This window comes from Protomyctophum parallelum, assembly GCF_964188405.1.
Source record: "Protomyctophum parallelum genome assembly, chromosome: 10".
Lineage (NCBI taxonomy): Eukaryota > Metazoa > Chordata > Actinopteri > Myctophiformes > Myctophidae > Protomyctophum > Protomyctophum parallelum.
Window position 1 is genome coordinate 548,966 of NC_139704.1, and position 15,090 is coordinate 564,055.

The 15,090-nt window shown below is 40.9% G+C and overlaps 2 protein-coding genes across 2 annotated transcripts in view; one reads left to right on the forward strand and one right to left on the reverse strand.

The window, feature by feature from the left end:
- cfap43 (cilia and flagella associated protein 43) overlaps nt 1–9,588 on the forward strand; it is a gene marked incomplete at both ends in the record, with an annotated part of 44,666 nt that extends 35,078 nt beyond the window's left edge. The window contains 7 exons of the mRNA XM_083774239.1: nt 2,155–2,227; nt 2,708–2,803; nt 5,434–5,598; nt 6,930–7,010; nt 7,755–7,885; nt 7,918–7,952; nt 9,413–9,588. Coding sequence (XP_083630365.1) covers nt 2,155–2,227; nt 2,708–2,803; nt 5,434–5,598; nt 6,930–7,010; nt 7,755–7,885; nt 7,918–7,952; nt 9,413–9,588 — 757 coding nt within the window. The remainder of the gene's footprint in view (nt 1–2,154; nt 2,228–2,707; nt 2,804–5,433; nt 5,599–6,929; nt 7,011–7,754; nt 7,886–7,917; nt 7,953–9,412) is intronic.
- Nucleotides 9,589–9,846: 258 nt separating this feature from the next.
- On the reverse strand, nt 9,847–13,724 carry sfr1 (SWI5-dependent homologous recombination repair protein 1). The gene is made up of 3 exons (XM_083775207.1): nt 13,558–13,724; nt 12,520–12,951; nt 9,847–11,567 (listed from the first exon to the last, which is right to left on the reverse strand). The coding sequence occupies exons 1-3, from the start codon at nt 13,636–13,638 to the stop codon at nt 11,379–11,381; spliced, it is 702 nt and encodes a 233-aa protein (XP_083631333.1). The 5' UTR covers nt 13,639–13,724; the 3' UTR covers nt 9,847–11,378.
- Nucleotides 13,725–15,090: the final 1,366 nt, after the last annotated feature.

Genomic DNA, 15,090 nt, shown 5'->3' on the forward strand with positions numbered 1-15,090 from the left:
AAGTAAAAGAAAAACAAGAGCTTGTGACTAAATACTAACTAGAGCTCAGGTTATTTTTTTAATTTCCTGAATTTCCTCGGTTTATACCCGACAGCAAAGATATTCACATGCTCAAAAATAACACATAAAACCTTCCTTGAGTGAATGACCTTTAGTGCACTGACTCATCCTACAGTAGCTCATTAAAGGAACAGATCGCATCCTTGTCGAGAATAATGAAACATAAACACCCCTTGGCTTTAGACTAAGCAGAGTTTCTGGGCACCAGGATACGTTTATACAGCGGAGTATATGACGCCTCCTTACATGGTGAAGCGTCTTCGTCAAAACATGGATTAATACAATGCGTTATATGGAGCGAATTGCCACTGGCTCTGACTCACAGCGGACTATGCAGGCAGTGTTCCGGGCAGCCTAGCTATGTTCAGCACGCAGCCTATCTGATGCAGGACAGGGCATTACTGCTAGGTGACACATGTTATGACGAAGCCAATTCCTCCAACATAATTCATTTGAGAGAGTGAAGACTGTTTATACTTGGTCGTACAAAAACGGACAATCCACAAGCTCGCAAAACACATCACCTCCGCGCAGGGCCGGATTTACCGTCCCAAATTTGCAGGGCCCCCCCTGGGCTGCACGGTGCATTTCTGTCGCACGGCAAAGCCGCGTGGCCGGAAAGAAAATGTCGACAACTAGTCGACATTGGCAGGGGTCTCCACAGACAGCTACCCCACAACACAGCGTAACTGTCTGCAGAGCAGAAGCTCTCAATGTTTTAACCATAATACTAAATATGCAATAACTAAACATAAATCTCACTTGAATTGGATTGCAATACTTTACAATTTCAAATTATTAAAGTCTGGGAGCCCCCAACAGAACGCGAATGAGTGCATACCTAGATTCCCTTAACTTAACCCTATGTTTCCTCAAGTTTATACCCAACTCCAACCCCAACCCAAAAACTGAGGGAGATACTGTAGGGCTGAGGGGTTGACACTTGTCCATCTGGCAAGTACAGAGCATGTTCTACTTGCCCAAAGGTCATGCCTACTTGCCCGAAAAGTAAATTGTCCATTACAAATTTAATTACCACTCAATTTAATACTTATTTCCCGTTTTTTTCCTTTCTGGGGCTGTGCGATAAAAAAAGAAAACTTTGATTATTCCAAACACCTACATGTATAGCTATGAACAACATGTATAGCTATGAACATCACTATGTGTTCACATTTGTTATGTTGATATGTTTAAGTGTAGCAACAGTGAAAACAGACTAAACAGTGCTCTTATTTTACATTCCACAGAGCAGAAGACCGTTCAGGTATTTAGACAGATATCTTGTGTTGTGTTTATAGACGGTTGCATTAATCCCCTCTCAGACGAGGGTGGGGCAACCTGAAAGCAAACGCCGCCTGCCTGAAAGTTTTCTTTACCTGCCAGGGGCAGATGGGAAAATCCTTAGTGTCAACACCTGGGGCTGAGGCAGTGGTGGAATCTTGTACAAGTACAATTTTGAGATAGTTTTACTTGAATTGAATGTGTCCATTTTTTTCAAATACTTTATATTTCTACTCCACTATACATCTCAGAGGAAGATAATGTACTTGTTACTTCACTGCAATTATTTGAACGCTTTAGTTTAAAGTTACTTTGTAGATTTTGATTATTGACACAAAACATTCATTAACCGATTAAGCATCGTTACATATTTCAGCTATTCGAAAACAGACAATCTACATTCTACAAACTCACAATGTGTTGCGATACGATACTTTTACTTTGGTACTATAATAATATTTTAATGGCATTTTGTTAAACACTTTTGTAAAATGTTGAATATTGGCTTAGGCTATAACAGAATTTCTATATTGTAGTATTGTTACTTTTACTTGTCTCATTTCCTAAGCCAATGATTTTATGACAGCCGGCAGGAGACGCAATTATTGGCTTAGGAATGAGACAAAAACTAAAGAATCTTCATGAATTCAAGGCTCCATGGGGTGTGTAATTGACAGACAATAAGTCATTTTTAGGGTGAACTATCCCTTTGAGTACTTTTTCCACCACTGGGGTTGAGGGTTAACATAGAGCTGACCCCGCATGAGAGAGACCTATGAACACGGCGTTACTTTTTCCTTTTTACGTCAGGCTTCGTGAGGAGAAGATCCGCTTCCTTCTGGACATCATGGTTCATCTGGTGATGAAGCAGGGCCAGGTGGAGGTAGGGACGGTCATGGGACCATATGAAAATGAAATGTCACCATTATTTGTGGCAAAAATATTTGTGATTAGTGTTATTATCGCGATAATCCAAAAAATTTCAACCACTTGGACCTCCAGATTCCCTATTCTGGGGGGAACATTTGCCAAAAATAGCCAATCTACAAGCTCACAGCACGTTGTTCCAACGCAACGCATTGTGAGCTTGTAGATCTGCTATTTGTCACAATTTGATTTGTGTAGAGTGAAACGAGCGCACCAAACCAAAAGTGCTCTTTACAAGTGCTCTTTACAAGTCTGTTTTTATCAAATACTGTTTGATAGTTTTAAGTAGCACTGAAGTATGACGGAGTACAATTCCACGCTAAATTTAAATCTCTGCAATGCGATTATGTAACCAAACAAAGTGTTTTTTGTGGTTGTTGTTGTAGTTGTTTTTCATCACGATAAACAATAATAAGGATTATGGTCCCATCCCTAGGTGGAGGCACCGGCCACTGGAGACATCATTACGGACTACTCTGACACAGTGCTGCAACACAGGAGTGTTGTGGAAGACCTCAACGGAAAAGTCCGGGTCAGCATTGAGCACTTTTCCCTTTCTACACCTCTTAACCTCTTTTCATTTCAAGGACGCCACAAATCTGCACTGTAAAAACCTTGAATAATTAGCATCATTTAACTCTGAGAGCGTACAAATGTAACCATTTGGTTTCATTTGCACACTCTTATAGAGTTGACAGGCCTGTAACGTTCCATTTGTTTCCAAACTATCAATCCCTGGAACCCCCTCGAAGGACCCCTGGAGGTCCTCAGACCCCACTTTGAGAACCAGTGCTCTTAACGGCTCGAACCCTAGAATCCCTATTCCATTCCTATACCTATTCATTTGCTGAAAATGGCCCGATCAACAAGCTCACGACGCGCCGCAACATTCGCAACCCATTTTGACCTTGTAGATCTGTTATATTCGGCGAAGATATTTGATGTAGAAGGGGAAAAAAGAGTGGACCAAGTACAGAGCCGATGGACCCCTAACAGGTCCATTTGGTTCCATTTGTACACTCTCAGATCATTAAATTAACATTGATTTTACAATATAAATTGGGGGTCCCATGATAGAAATGTCTGTAGGCTAACATGCGTGTCAAACTGAGGGTCTTATGGGGTCCCTGGCATATATTTTCAAATGGGGGTCCATGGGCTAATAAATGTCAATCTGGGGACCCTTGACATGAAAAAGTTTGGGAACCAGTGGTATACAGGATTCCAAGGGGTTAACATGTGACGTGAGCGTTTGGGCGAGGCTTTGGGAAGCAAGGACGCACGCACTGATGATAGTTCCATACACAAAGGAGCTGCTATGGTGTCAAGTCACACCATTAGAACTGGCAAATGTATACAGTACAATGCAGGTGTTAACGGTATGAGTAAATGGCCAACTATGCCACCTAGGAAAAGTAGCTAAGTACATGTACATATTTTAGGTATACTTTTACTTTACTGGGGTATTTCCAATTTTCAAAACATTTACTTTACTTTACTCCACTACATCTCTGAAGAAGATATTGTAACTTGTACTCCACTACCTTTATTTGAAAACAGTATTTACTAGTTACTTACACACGAGCTTTATATTTTGGCTATTTTTAAAAGCTTATTAATTATTCATTTTCAAAAACCTGAAATGAGACATTCTGCATAATGAGCACTTTCACTTTTTGCACATCAAGTACATTTTGATGCCAATCATTTTGTACTTAATTAAGTATTTCTATGTTGTGGTATTGATACTAAGAATTTGAGTTATTTTTACACCACTCAGTTAAACCACTTAATAATATAATAACACTATAAAGGCATGTTTAAACAATGTAACTCCATAAAGGTTTGTTGTACGTTTAATGATAAGCCAGGGGGCGTGGCAGCAAGTACAAATATGTCGGCTTTGTTTTTCAAATCGCCATTATTAAAATGTGTGTTTGCATGATTATGAGTCAGCGGCGGTCACTATGGTGCTTAACAATACATAACCATAACCAAACGTAATCATACTAAATAAAACATAATCCCCATGAGTTTAACCCATTCTGACCGGGCACCCATTTTGGTGTTAGCATCATGTCGTGCTTTACCTATTGAAAAATAGCAGATCTACAAGCTCATATCGCGCCACCGAGTGGCGCGATACGAGCTTGTAGGTCTGCTATTTTTGAAAAATCGAAGAACGACTGACATTTTTAGAATCTGATCTCAGGTCAGAATGGGTTCATCAGACCAGTGTGTGTCCAGTGGAAACCTCGTATGAATCTGATCTCAGGTCAGAATGGGATAAAGGGAAAAGATCAAACCAGGCCAGGGTGGAGACTCACCACCACCCTATACCAATGGAGGAGGGAATCCCCTGTCAACTGTGGCGCACGCACGCACGTGTTGATTTTGTGGACTAAAACTATGACGAAAAATGTCCGTCGACTACCTTTTTTTCACTGACAAAAAATAAATCAAAACTAGATCAAAACTAAGCTATGGTGACTATAAAACTGAGACTAAATATGCTGACAATTTCGTCAACAAATAAAAACCAGACTAAAATGTTAGGGAGGGACTAATGGAGCATAGATATCCAGTAGAATAAGTCATTTTATGTTCGATATGCATGTGTGTTGCGCTCTGAAAATAGCAGATCTATGAAACCATGGCCCACGGTGAGGAGCAGACCTTGTCTGGGTTCCCCAACACTGGTCCTAATAACAGGAGTGGACGTGGATAATATGGACACCGTCATAGAACAGAGGTAGACAATGGCCAGACAAGGGAGTGGGACCACCAGTAGCTCTTTGATTCCAAAATACTAACTGCTGGTCTACATATAAAGCTTTGGTTTAGGGCCAAAATTAATTTCTGATCTTGTACGATATCAGACATGAACCATTCAGTCAGACCTCTCAAGTCATCTGGGATAGGTCTGCTTTCTGACCAAAAATAAACGTGGGGAAGCAGCATTTAGTTTTTTTAGCAGGTCTGCTGCCACTCTTATTTATTTTAAAACACAACTAAATACCTTTCTGTTTGCCTCTGCCTTTGATTGAGTTATTTTTCTCTGGCGTTCTGTGTAAAAAAAAAGCACATTGAATTGCCTTGATACAAATAAAACTGCCTTGCCTTTCACTGAAATATGATCATGTCATCTCTCTGGCTTTTCAGACGCTGGGTGAGCAGAAGATAGCCAGCATGGTGCGGTGCAAGGACTTCCGTAAGGGCATCATCCAACAGGAGTGGGACCACCAGAGGATGAGGATGCACATCGAGGACCTGAACACCAAGGCCAAGGACATTCAGACGCTGCGACTCGACGAAGAGCTGCAGGAGGTAACTGTTTCACCGTTTCAGTTTGCCGGTAGCCTCTCGTAGCGATACTAATATCACACTGCACGGATATTAGAGTCTCGTCCTTCTCAGCAATAAACTTTTATCCCGCAATGTCCCGCCCCATATTTTCATACTGGGCCCTGGTTGGTTATAGCCTGGTTCCAGACGAATCTGGTTGGCTCGTCACCACTTCGACCGTGAAGTCCTCCCACAATTGAGAGGGGCCAGACTTAATCTGCCTGTAGCCTCGGTCCCAGCCTAACTCATCTGCAAAGACAAAAGCCTGGTCACAACCTAAGGCAGAGACGCTATTGGCGGAAGTGTCGGTCCGGAACATCCATCAAATGTATTTCTCCCGGATACAATGTTTTTCAGACCAATCACAACACTGATTTGTAAAGCATCATCGTCATTTCCTTGAGTGGTATACTTTCGCCAAAATCCCACAACTTCCGCCCAAAATAAATGATGTGTGATCTGCCTGGAGCAATATGCATTGCAAAGGCAGATGAAGGCTGGCTACTCGAGGCCAGGTCGCAAGTGTGGTTTTTAACAAAATGCCTCAAATCATGAACGCAGCAGCTGTGAAACTTTGCATGCACATTTCCCATCAAATCATGAAAGAAATGACTGCTCACCCCCAGTGTGAAGACTGACTGAGGCACTGGAGCTTAGAAATACTAGTAAACAAAGTATAGAAGTCCTGAAAAACAAACTTGGATATCATCTGCTCTTGTGATTTCATGGTTAACTCATGGTTCACTTTCATTCAAGGGGTCACAGGTGAAATGTGGTTGTTTTGTCCGGTCCAAAAATTACTAACAGCTGTGGGATTCTACCAATAACCGAGACAAAATATATGACTGCTATAATCATCTCTCTCTCTCTCTCTCTCTCTCTCTCTATGTGGCAGAATGTAAGATGATACATGTACATAGCACATAACCACCAGGCCTGAGTTACAAAACCTGTTGTAAATTACAACAGGCTGGGATTCATGCACTCTGAAAGACCTAGCTCAAATAACCTGAAATAATATGTTAACTTAAAATGTCCTAGGACCTAATTTTCTTCTTTCTTTCCTTTTTTTGAGGGGCTCTATGCCCAGCTTTTAGTGTTTGTGTGAACACAAACATTGGCTTGTGATTGGCTGACCCCCCCCATAGCGATGATTTGATTCGCTGAGCAAAGTATATACTGAAAATAAAGAAAGGTGAAGACACCAAAAGATGATGGATTCTTTTACGATGGATTCTTTTTATAACCGACAGTAAATTAACTCTGTGCAGCTGCTGACAAATGAACAAAGATTCCTCTTCATTTTCTTCCAGTATCTGACTGAGACGGATCATCATAATCGCATGTCCAAGCAAGTTTCCACATTGGAGAAAAGAATAGCATTACAGGAACAGGTATAAACAGCACATCAAGATGTAATCGCTCCTCAATGAAATGCATCATTGTCTTTAATAACTTGTTCTCCATGTGAGATTTTATTGTCTTTAATAACTTTCTCATGTGAGATTATACCAAAACAGTAATAATTACAGTGCACAGTATAATCACTCAGATTGATCTCGTCAGCAGACTTGCCTCTACTAAGTAGTAGTTTTACTCTCATTACTCCACTGCTGTTCCAATTAATCATTGCAATGTTCGACCTAAATAGCTATGGTAGATGCCACCACGGTAATATTGAGAGGCCCGCGATAATTCTGAGACATTATTGTCTCACAATGACGACAATATTGTAATTTGTAACATACATATTTTCAATAATAAATGTACATCCATATTTTGTTAACCCATTCTGAACGGGAACCCATTTTGGTGTTGGCATCATGTCGTGCTTTAGCTATTGAAAAATAGCAGATCTACAAGCTCATATCGCGCCACCGAGTGGCGCGATACGAGCTTGTAGGTCTGCTATTTTTGAAAAAAATCGAAGAACGACTGACAATTTTAGAATCTGATCTCAGGTCAGAATGGGTTCGTCAGACCAGCGTGTGTCCAGTGGAAACCTCGTATGAATCTGATCTCAGGTCAGATGGGATAAATGTTAAATAAAGCTAGATAGGTTGTTCAGTGTGTGTGTGTGTGTGTGTGTGTGTGTGTGTGTGTGTGTGTGTGTGTGTAATGTTGCTATGCTTTTACAGACACACCTAAAGAACGTGGAACATCACAAGAAAGCCATCAAGCAGCTCAGGCGGCAGGCCGCGTTGAAAGCTGAGAAGAATGACATTTTAGACCAGCAATTAGCTGAGGTGCAAGTCACTGTGGCCGAGAGGCAACACATCTACCAAGCAATAGGTAAGTCACTGTGGCCGAGAGGCAACACATCTACCAAGCAATAGGTAATCTCACTGTGGCATTGCTTTAATATGGTGGTTTTCAACCCTTTTCATATCAATTGGCATTTGAGTAACGGACCAGACCACCAGTTGATGAGATTTAGCCTCTCAGAAACAATTCCATGCCATGTTGATGTAGTACCATAGGAGAGATAACAGGCAAGCGTTGATCAAAACATTTTCTTATAGAGGGTATGCGTGTGACACCATCGTACCTGGAAGTTATGCGGGAACACCCAGAGTGGAAAAAACCTACTTTCTGGCCACGACAGCCCATTCATCCAAACAGAAAAGTCCTGTCTGATTGCATTAAACAACGTTAAACTCACCAACATTGCAGCTGAACAAAAAGCTTGAATTATCCTCTTTCTATTTCCAAAGTGTTTGTTTCATGAAAATCCACCATAGAAACTTTATGAGCTACTTTGTCAAGAAATGCCCTGCATTTGATTATTTTTCCCTGCATTTGATTCCGAGTTTGGAAGTGCTTGTTTTCAATAACACAACATTTTGCTGCATTATGTGACATTTAGAAACAGGTGGTACGGCAGGACGGTTGAGTGATTTCCAACGAGCGCTTCCAAACTCCAACACTCCATGCTGCTTGCCACTCAGTCTAGATGAGGGGGGCGTGTAATTCAGATGTTTAACAATAATTAATTTAATAATAATTTAGAGAGCATAAAATTAAACGGATACATTTGGTTTCATTTTACACTCTCAAGAGTTACAGATCTTTAAGGGTCCATCCATTTGGTTACCAACCCTCCATCATTTATAGCTGGGGACCACCTGGAATCCCTTCAAGGACCACTTGTGGTCCCCAGACCACTGGTTGAGAACCACTGCTCTAATATTAAAACATGCATCACAAACTGCATTTGTGTTGTTCTAAAAAAGGTCTTGGAAACTTTACGCCTTATCTCAGAACCGACGTAACTGCTGCAATAAAATAACGCAATCAAAAGCTAAATTAATTGTGAGAATCCTCCCCCTTGATCATCTCATGACTCAAGAATGACTGTGGTTTTGTTTGTCATTGGTGGAAAGTAAGTAAATGTACTCAAGTACTGTACAATTTTTAGGTATTTGTTTTACTTTCTTCAGTATTTACAATTTTCAATACTTTTACTTCTACTGTACCTCACTACATCTCAGAGGAAACAATTGCTCCACTTCAAGTATATGAAAACTTTAGTTACTAGTTATGTTGTAGAATAGATTGTGATTATTATTACAAAACGCACATTAACAACTTCAGCCCTGTATACTATATATTTGCGACACATTGTGATCTTGACTTGTAGATCGGCTATTTTCAAAAGGTTATCATTTATTTTGTAATAACATTTTACAAAACCATGTGGGGACCCACCTGGGGGTCCCCAAACCACAGGTTGAGGACCACTGATCTACACTGCAGTATTCATACTACTTGTTCTTCCATTGGTTGGTTTGTATAGCTATGGAGGACAAGCAGGCGGTGAACACAAAGGCTCGCTACCAGGACATCGTCCAGAGGAAGAGGCTGGTGGAGATCACCACGGCCCAGGCAGAGGAGCTGGCTCTGCTCAGGGCGGAGGTAGAGCGCCTGAGGATGAGGTCCTTCCCCGCACTGGATGATCTCAAGCATGACTAGTCAAAACATCGTTTTTTAATCTATTTAGACCTGAGGCAGATTCTGAAAATCGTAAAAACATGTTTCATAGCACGTCACTTCGTGCCACGCTGAGTTTGTAGATCTATTTATTAATAACTAAAGTATGAAATAATGGTTAAAGTGGTTAAATATCGCTTAAAAACTAAAATGACAGATGTGATATCCCAGTTTTAAGTTAAACAAACTGTAATTGAAATCATGTATCATTGTGACTGATACATTTCTTGTATATGATGTCACTGTACATTGTTTCCTTCTATAGTAACTCCCCCCCCCCCCCCCCCGACACACACCCTTTTTCTCCTGTCAACCAAAGAACCACAATGGAAATGAGTTATCAAGCTTTCTTGGGTCTATCCTTTTGACCGTTGTCTGTGTGCAACCGTCTTCATTTGTACATGTATGCAATTTCATCAATGGAAATGTAATTCAATCTCTCAGGAAAACAATGTTTATTAACCTTACTCTGTACAGCAAAGATAACAAAAGCATCAACATGGAATGTACTGTTTGAACTGAAAATAAATAACGATAGCAGCAGCAACAGAACAAAACGATTGTTGTATACAACTCGAACCAAACACGTTTACATAACATATGTGATCATCTCCCGTTGTATGGAACTACAATCTGTGTAACATAACGAAGACGGTTCTTGAGATGGTGTTAATCGAATCCACTAGTTCTCAACATTGGGTCCGGGGACCACCAGGGCAGTGTTAATTTTTTCATATTTTGATTTAGTCTTAGTCTTTTGAATAACACACCATATAGCCTTAGTTCTATTTAGTCTTCTGATAAACCATAGTCCTTTAGTCTTAGTCAACAAAATTAACACTGCACCAGGGGTCCAAATGATCTCTTACGGGTCTGTAACCCGTACAAATGTATTAGTGTTGCATTAACACTGAGCATTTTACAGTGTATATAGATTGGGTAGGGTTGCCAAGGGATCGATGTACAATTTTATCAAATATACAACATTAGCAGATACGACCAAGACCAACATAAGTTGTTCAAGGTGTTTGGGGTTGGCGTGGAAGTACAGGTTGAGGTTTCAGAGGACACATTCAGCTCCTCTTTTATTTTCCTGTTAATGACGTCTCCTCTTCCAGACCGTTGAGTGAGTGAGATCAGTCAATGCACGGCTCCAGAAATTCAGTCCCTGTGACTTTATTTCTTGTCAGTGGGTCAACCAACCACCCTTCCTACTTTGTTTGCACAGTACACTACATCTCAGATCAGTTTGTGCTTCACATGTAGATGTTTTTCAACCAGGGCTCATCAGGCAGGGCATTGCGAAGAACATCTCCCACCTTGCACTGCTGTAGTGTAAACACTGTGAGCTAAGTTTAATTCTTTCCTCTTGTTTGAAGTACTTGAGCAAGTAAGGGTCCAGGCGGGGAACTGGGGGGGAATCTTGCAATTCAAAAGGTTGAGAATCACTGAACATAGCAGTGGTGGCCATTTTTGTTTACCGGCTATGGTTCCATAGAAAAAGCCCATTCATTCAGACCATAAGAGATTTCCAAAAATATTTATTTGAATTATTTTAAGCCTGGAAGGAACTAAGCCATCCAGGCTCCTGGTGAATCAGGAGGCCAAAACATTTGATTCTGTGTCAAAAAATATTTGAAAAACGCAAAACAAATATCAGTTTGTTCCCATTGGTAAACTTTCAGAGTTAGACCCGCTAAGGGTCCATTTGGACTGGCTGGTGGTCCCGGGACCAAAACAATGGGTCGAAACGAGAATCGGCCGTCTATATTTCAAGTAGTGAAGTCCTCTTCTGTGCGGTCAAAATGCAGCATGGCGTCCTCCATGCCGAACATATCGATGAGCTGGGAGAGGCTGGCCTTCCGCCCGTCGACAGGGAGGCCGGCCTGCAGCTCGTACAGCACGGCCTGAGCACACGACCGCCACTTGTCAATCAGCTTTTGGAGCTGTGTCAAGTCGTTCTACACAGAGAGAGAGAGAGAGAGGGAAATGTTAAAGGGAATTAGAAAGGGATGCAAAATATTCATAGCATACAAGTAGTTAGTGGTTCCCAACCTCTTTTTTTCCTCCTTTTCTTTGGAATCTCCCCGTTCTTACATCTGACACGTTAACATCTTAAGCCCTATATGCTTATACTTACGAATAGCGAAAGTATCAGATTTACAAGCTCACACCGCTTGTAAATCTGATACTTAAAAAAAAACAAAAAAAGTTGAATATTTTGAAGTATTTGACAAGATAATGAGTAATGACCCAAAAAAATTCAAGTTATGCTTTTATACAACATGTTTAACCCATTCTGACCGGGCACCCATTTTGGTGTTGGCATCATGTTATGCTTTAGCTATTGAAAAATAGCAGATCTACAAGCTCATATCGCGCCACCGAGTGGCGCGATACGAGCTTGTAGGTCTGCTATTTTTTTTTTAATCGAAGAACGACTGACATTTTTAGAATCTGATCTCAGGTCAGAATGGGTTCATCAGATCAGTGTGTGTCCGGCGGAAACCTCGTATGAATCTGATCTCAGGTCAGAATGGGTTAAAAATGTTGGACTGGGGACGCTCGCTGGCCTAGTGGTCCAGGCGCATGCCACATATAGGATGTCCAGCTCATGACGAACTTTGCTGCATGTCTCTCCCCTTCTCTCTCTCTCCCACTTTCCTGTCTGTCTTCACTGTAACTATCAATAAAAAGGCACAAAAGCCAAAGACAAAAAAAAGTTGGACTGCCTCCAAACAGACGTTGTGATCTTTGGCATCCCGCCAACTCGCCAAAGGCGGGGGCCGGGCCCTGAACCCCAGGTTGGGGGAACCACTCTCGTTTCTAACACACTCACTGATTATACACAAAACTAGACAATAGATTGTCTTTTGGGGGGGGGGGCGTTTATCCGTGTTTGTTTTATTATACCTTGCCTCTGTACGTCTGTACCATCTTCAGCCTGCGCAGAGTCTCCGTCTTGTCTTTGATGTCCAGTTTGAGTTGGTCTCGTAGCCGTAGCAGCTCGTCTGCTGATGGAGCAGGAGGACAGGGCTGTGTTGTGTCGGGGTCAGGGACGATAAGCGCAGCAGCAGCGGCAGGAACTCTCACAGCCGTCGTTGACCTCACCCCCACGTCGTTTCTGTTCAAGTCAACATCCTGCCTGTCCCTGCTGGGAGAGTTACAGTGCACCGCCGCCGTCGCCTCTTTGGTTTGTGTTGGAACACGCCGTCTATCCTCCTCCTCCTCCTCTTCGTCGTCGACACAAAGGCGTTTGACCACGGAGACCATGGCGGGCGAGGTGAACGATCGCCTTGATCTCTTCAGTCTCTCCCTCAGCGAAGCACTCATCTGTTGTTTGGGCTGTGAAGAATGAATTAGGCCTGTCACAATTATTACATAATAATCACCTAAATATAATAACCACAATTGTTTGAGATAATCGCAATTAATTTGTCATTGATCGTCATAATCGTTCCCATGTTGAAACTTTGTCATAGTTATACATTCTCAAACATTTTCCAGAGAGCAGATCTACAAGCTTACAAGACGTGTTGTTTACATTTTCTTTAATTGCTTTGTATATTTAGGTTATCTGACATATCTACATTGTACAGTATTTGACATCTGTGATTATGAAGCCTACAAACCAAACAGAAATTATAATTATGTTTGTGCCTGTGCCAAAATAACTGCATGAGCTCCGTGAACTTCTAGATCTGCTATTTTATTTAAAAAAAAATCTAAACATTAACAACACAAATCTTGTGTGAGTACATGGTTCTAAATTATTTTCACATTGGGGTCCGCACCCCCAAAAAGTTTTAAACTGGTCTACAAGTCAGTGTAACTAAATACATGGATCGCATGATGAATTCACTTCTTTAGCACAGATGGATTTACTACTAAAGAAGCACGCACTACAAATAATAGTGATTGAAGATGCAAGCTAAAAAAAAACATACATACCTTGTCTTTGAATTGAGTGGGACTAGACTCCTCTGAAGGTGAGCAACAGCCAGCTTTTAATTTGGATGTAGAAGTCTCCATTTATGAACATTTACAGGAGTGCTTCGCTAACTAGGAGTCTAGGATCTGCTACGTGTTGGCACACTGCAGTGCACAGCAGTAGGCTAGTGACTCCTGACCCATAGACTCCTGACGCATTACAAAACAGCCTCGACAAATTAATGTAATGTAATTTGGGTTACTAAAATACTTTTCTAGCGGAGCAGTAGTTTTAACAATTTTGTGCTAATCCCGCGGAGAACAACTCTTCCGTGTTTTCAATCTCCAAGTGCAATGATTGGCTCAACACCGAATGCTACCAGTGGTGCACTGTGGGAATTGTAGTTTATATCGGCTAATGGAAGGCTCAGTCACTTTCACGTGTGTGCAAATGAACATATTTTAGTTATTTTTCCAGATTTGTGAAAATTACTTAAAATTCTAAATTAATATAAAATAAATTGAAATATTAAAGCCTGGCTGTTAAAATCTTTGGGGTATAGAATTTGCTGTTTACAGTGGCAAATTCTATACCCCAAAGATTCAAAGACACTTTGTGCACAATGAGTGCACAAAGTCTATTCATAACCTTTTGTATAGTTTTTTATTTATTAAAAGTTAGACATTTCGTGTACATCTATTTACTGTCACACAAAGAAAATAAAAAAAGTGTTTTTTTTAGATGAGATTTTCCAGAAATTCCATGGAATTTCTGGAATTTCTCTGCAGAGAAAGATTTTGACAATCTTTGAAAAACACTTCTGAAATGGGACATTCTGCATAACGAGTCAACGACTATACTTACTTTTGGTATAAGCACCAATACTTGTGTACTTTTACTCAAGTAACATGTTGAATATACAGGACTTTTACTAACCGAGTATAACCCTATATTTCTACACGGTGGTTTCGGGTACTCTTATACTTCAACATAAAAAATGTGGAAGTACTTCTTCCACTACTGTTCATGGTAATGTTTGGTCTAAATGCCATGGTTACTGTTGCTAGGGTCGGGTCAGGGCAGTCTCTCTTCCCCCCCAAAAAAGCTGATTCAACCCATCAAAGGGATTTATGGTTCATCGTAGAGACGTGTCTCTCTCGGATGATGTCTGTACGGATTTATTTGTGTGTATTCTTTTTTTTTCTGTAGCCTTCAGGAGAAAGGTGTGAGTTGAAATGTTATCCTGCAGAGACTTGAACATCAGAAATTGGTTGTCTGACATTACTCGCCCGAGGGCATGCATGGGGATTCTAACTTTTTATATCGAAACCTCGTATCTCCTTATTTCTAACTTTGTGTGGTTTTATTGTAAATTAACGCTCTGATCATACTACAGCGTCAAAAGTAGCAGATCTACAAGCTCATTTTGAGCTTGCAGATCTGCTACTTTTGAATTTGAATTTGAATCCTGAAAAGTGACAGTTTTGGACATATGAGGTTTCCATCCGACAGATGATATAAAGGAGACGTCCCACAAGGCTTATGGTTGAAGA

Coding starts and splice junctions, on each gene's coding strand:
- sfr1 (XM_083775207.1), bottom strand. CDS start 13,638: ATGGAGACTTCTACATCCAAATTAAAAGCTGGCTGTTGCTCACCTTCA. Junction 12,952..13,557: donor CCACTCAATTCAAAGACAAG/GTATGTATGTTT, acceptor CATTCTTCACAG/CCCAAACAACAGATGAGTGC. Junction 11,568..12,519: donor TACAGACGTACAGAGGCAAG/GTATAATAAAAC, acceptor CTCTCTGTGTAG/AACGACTTGACACAGCTCCA.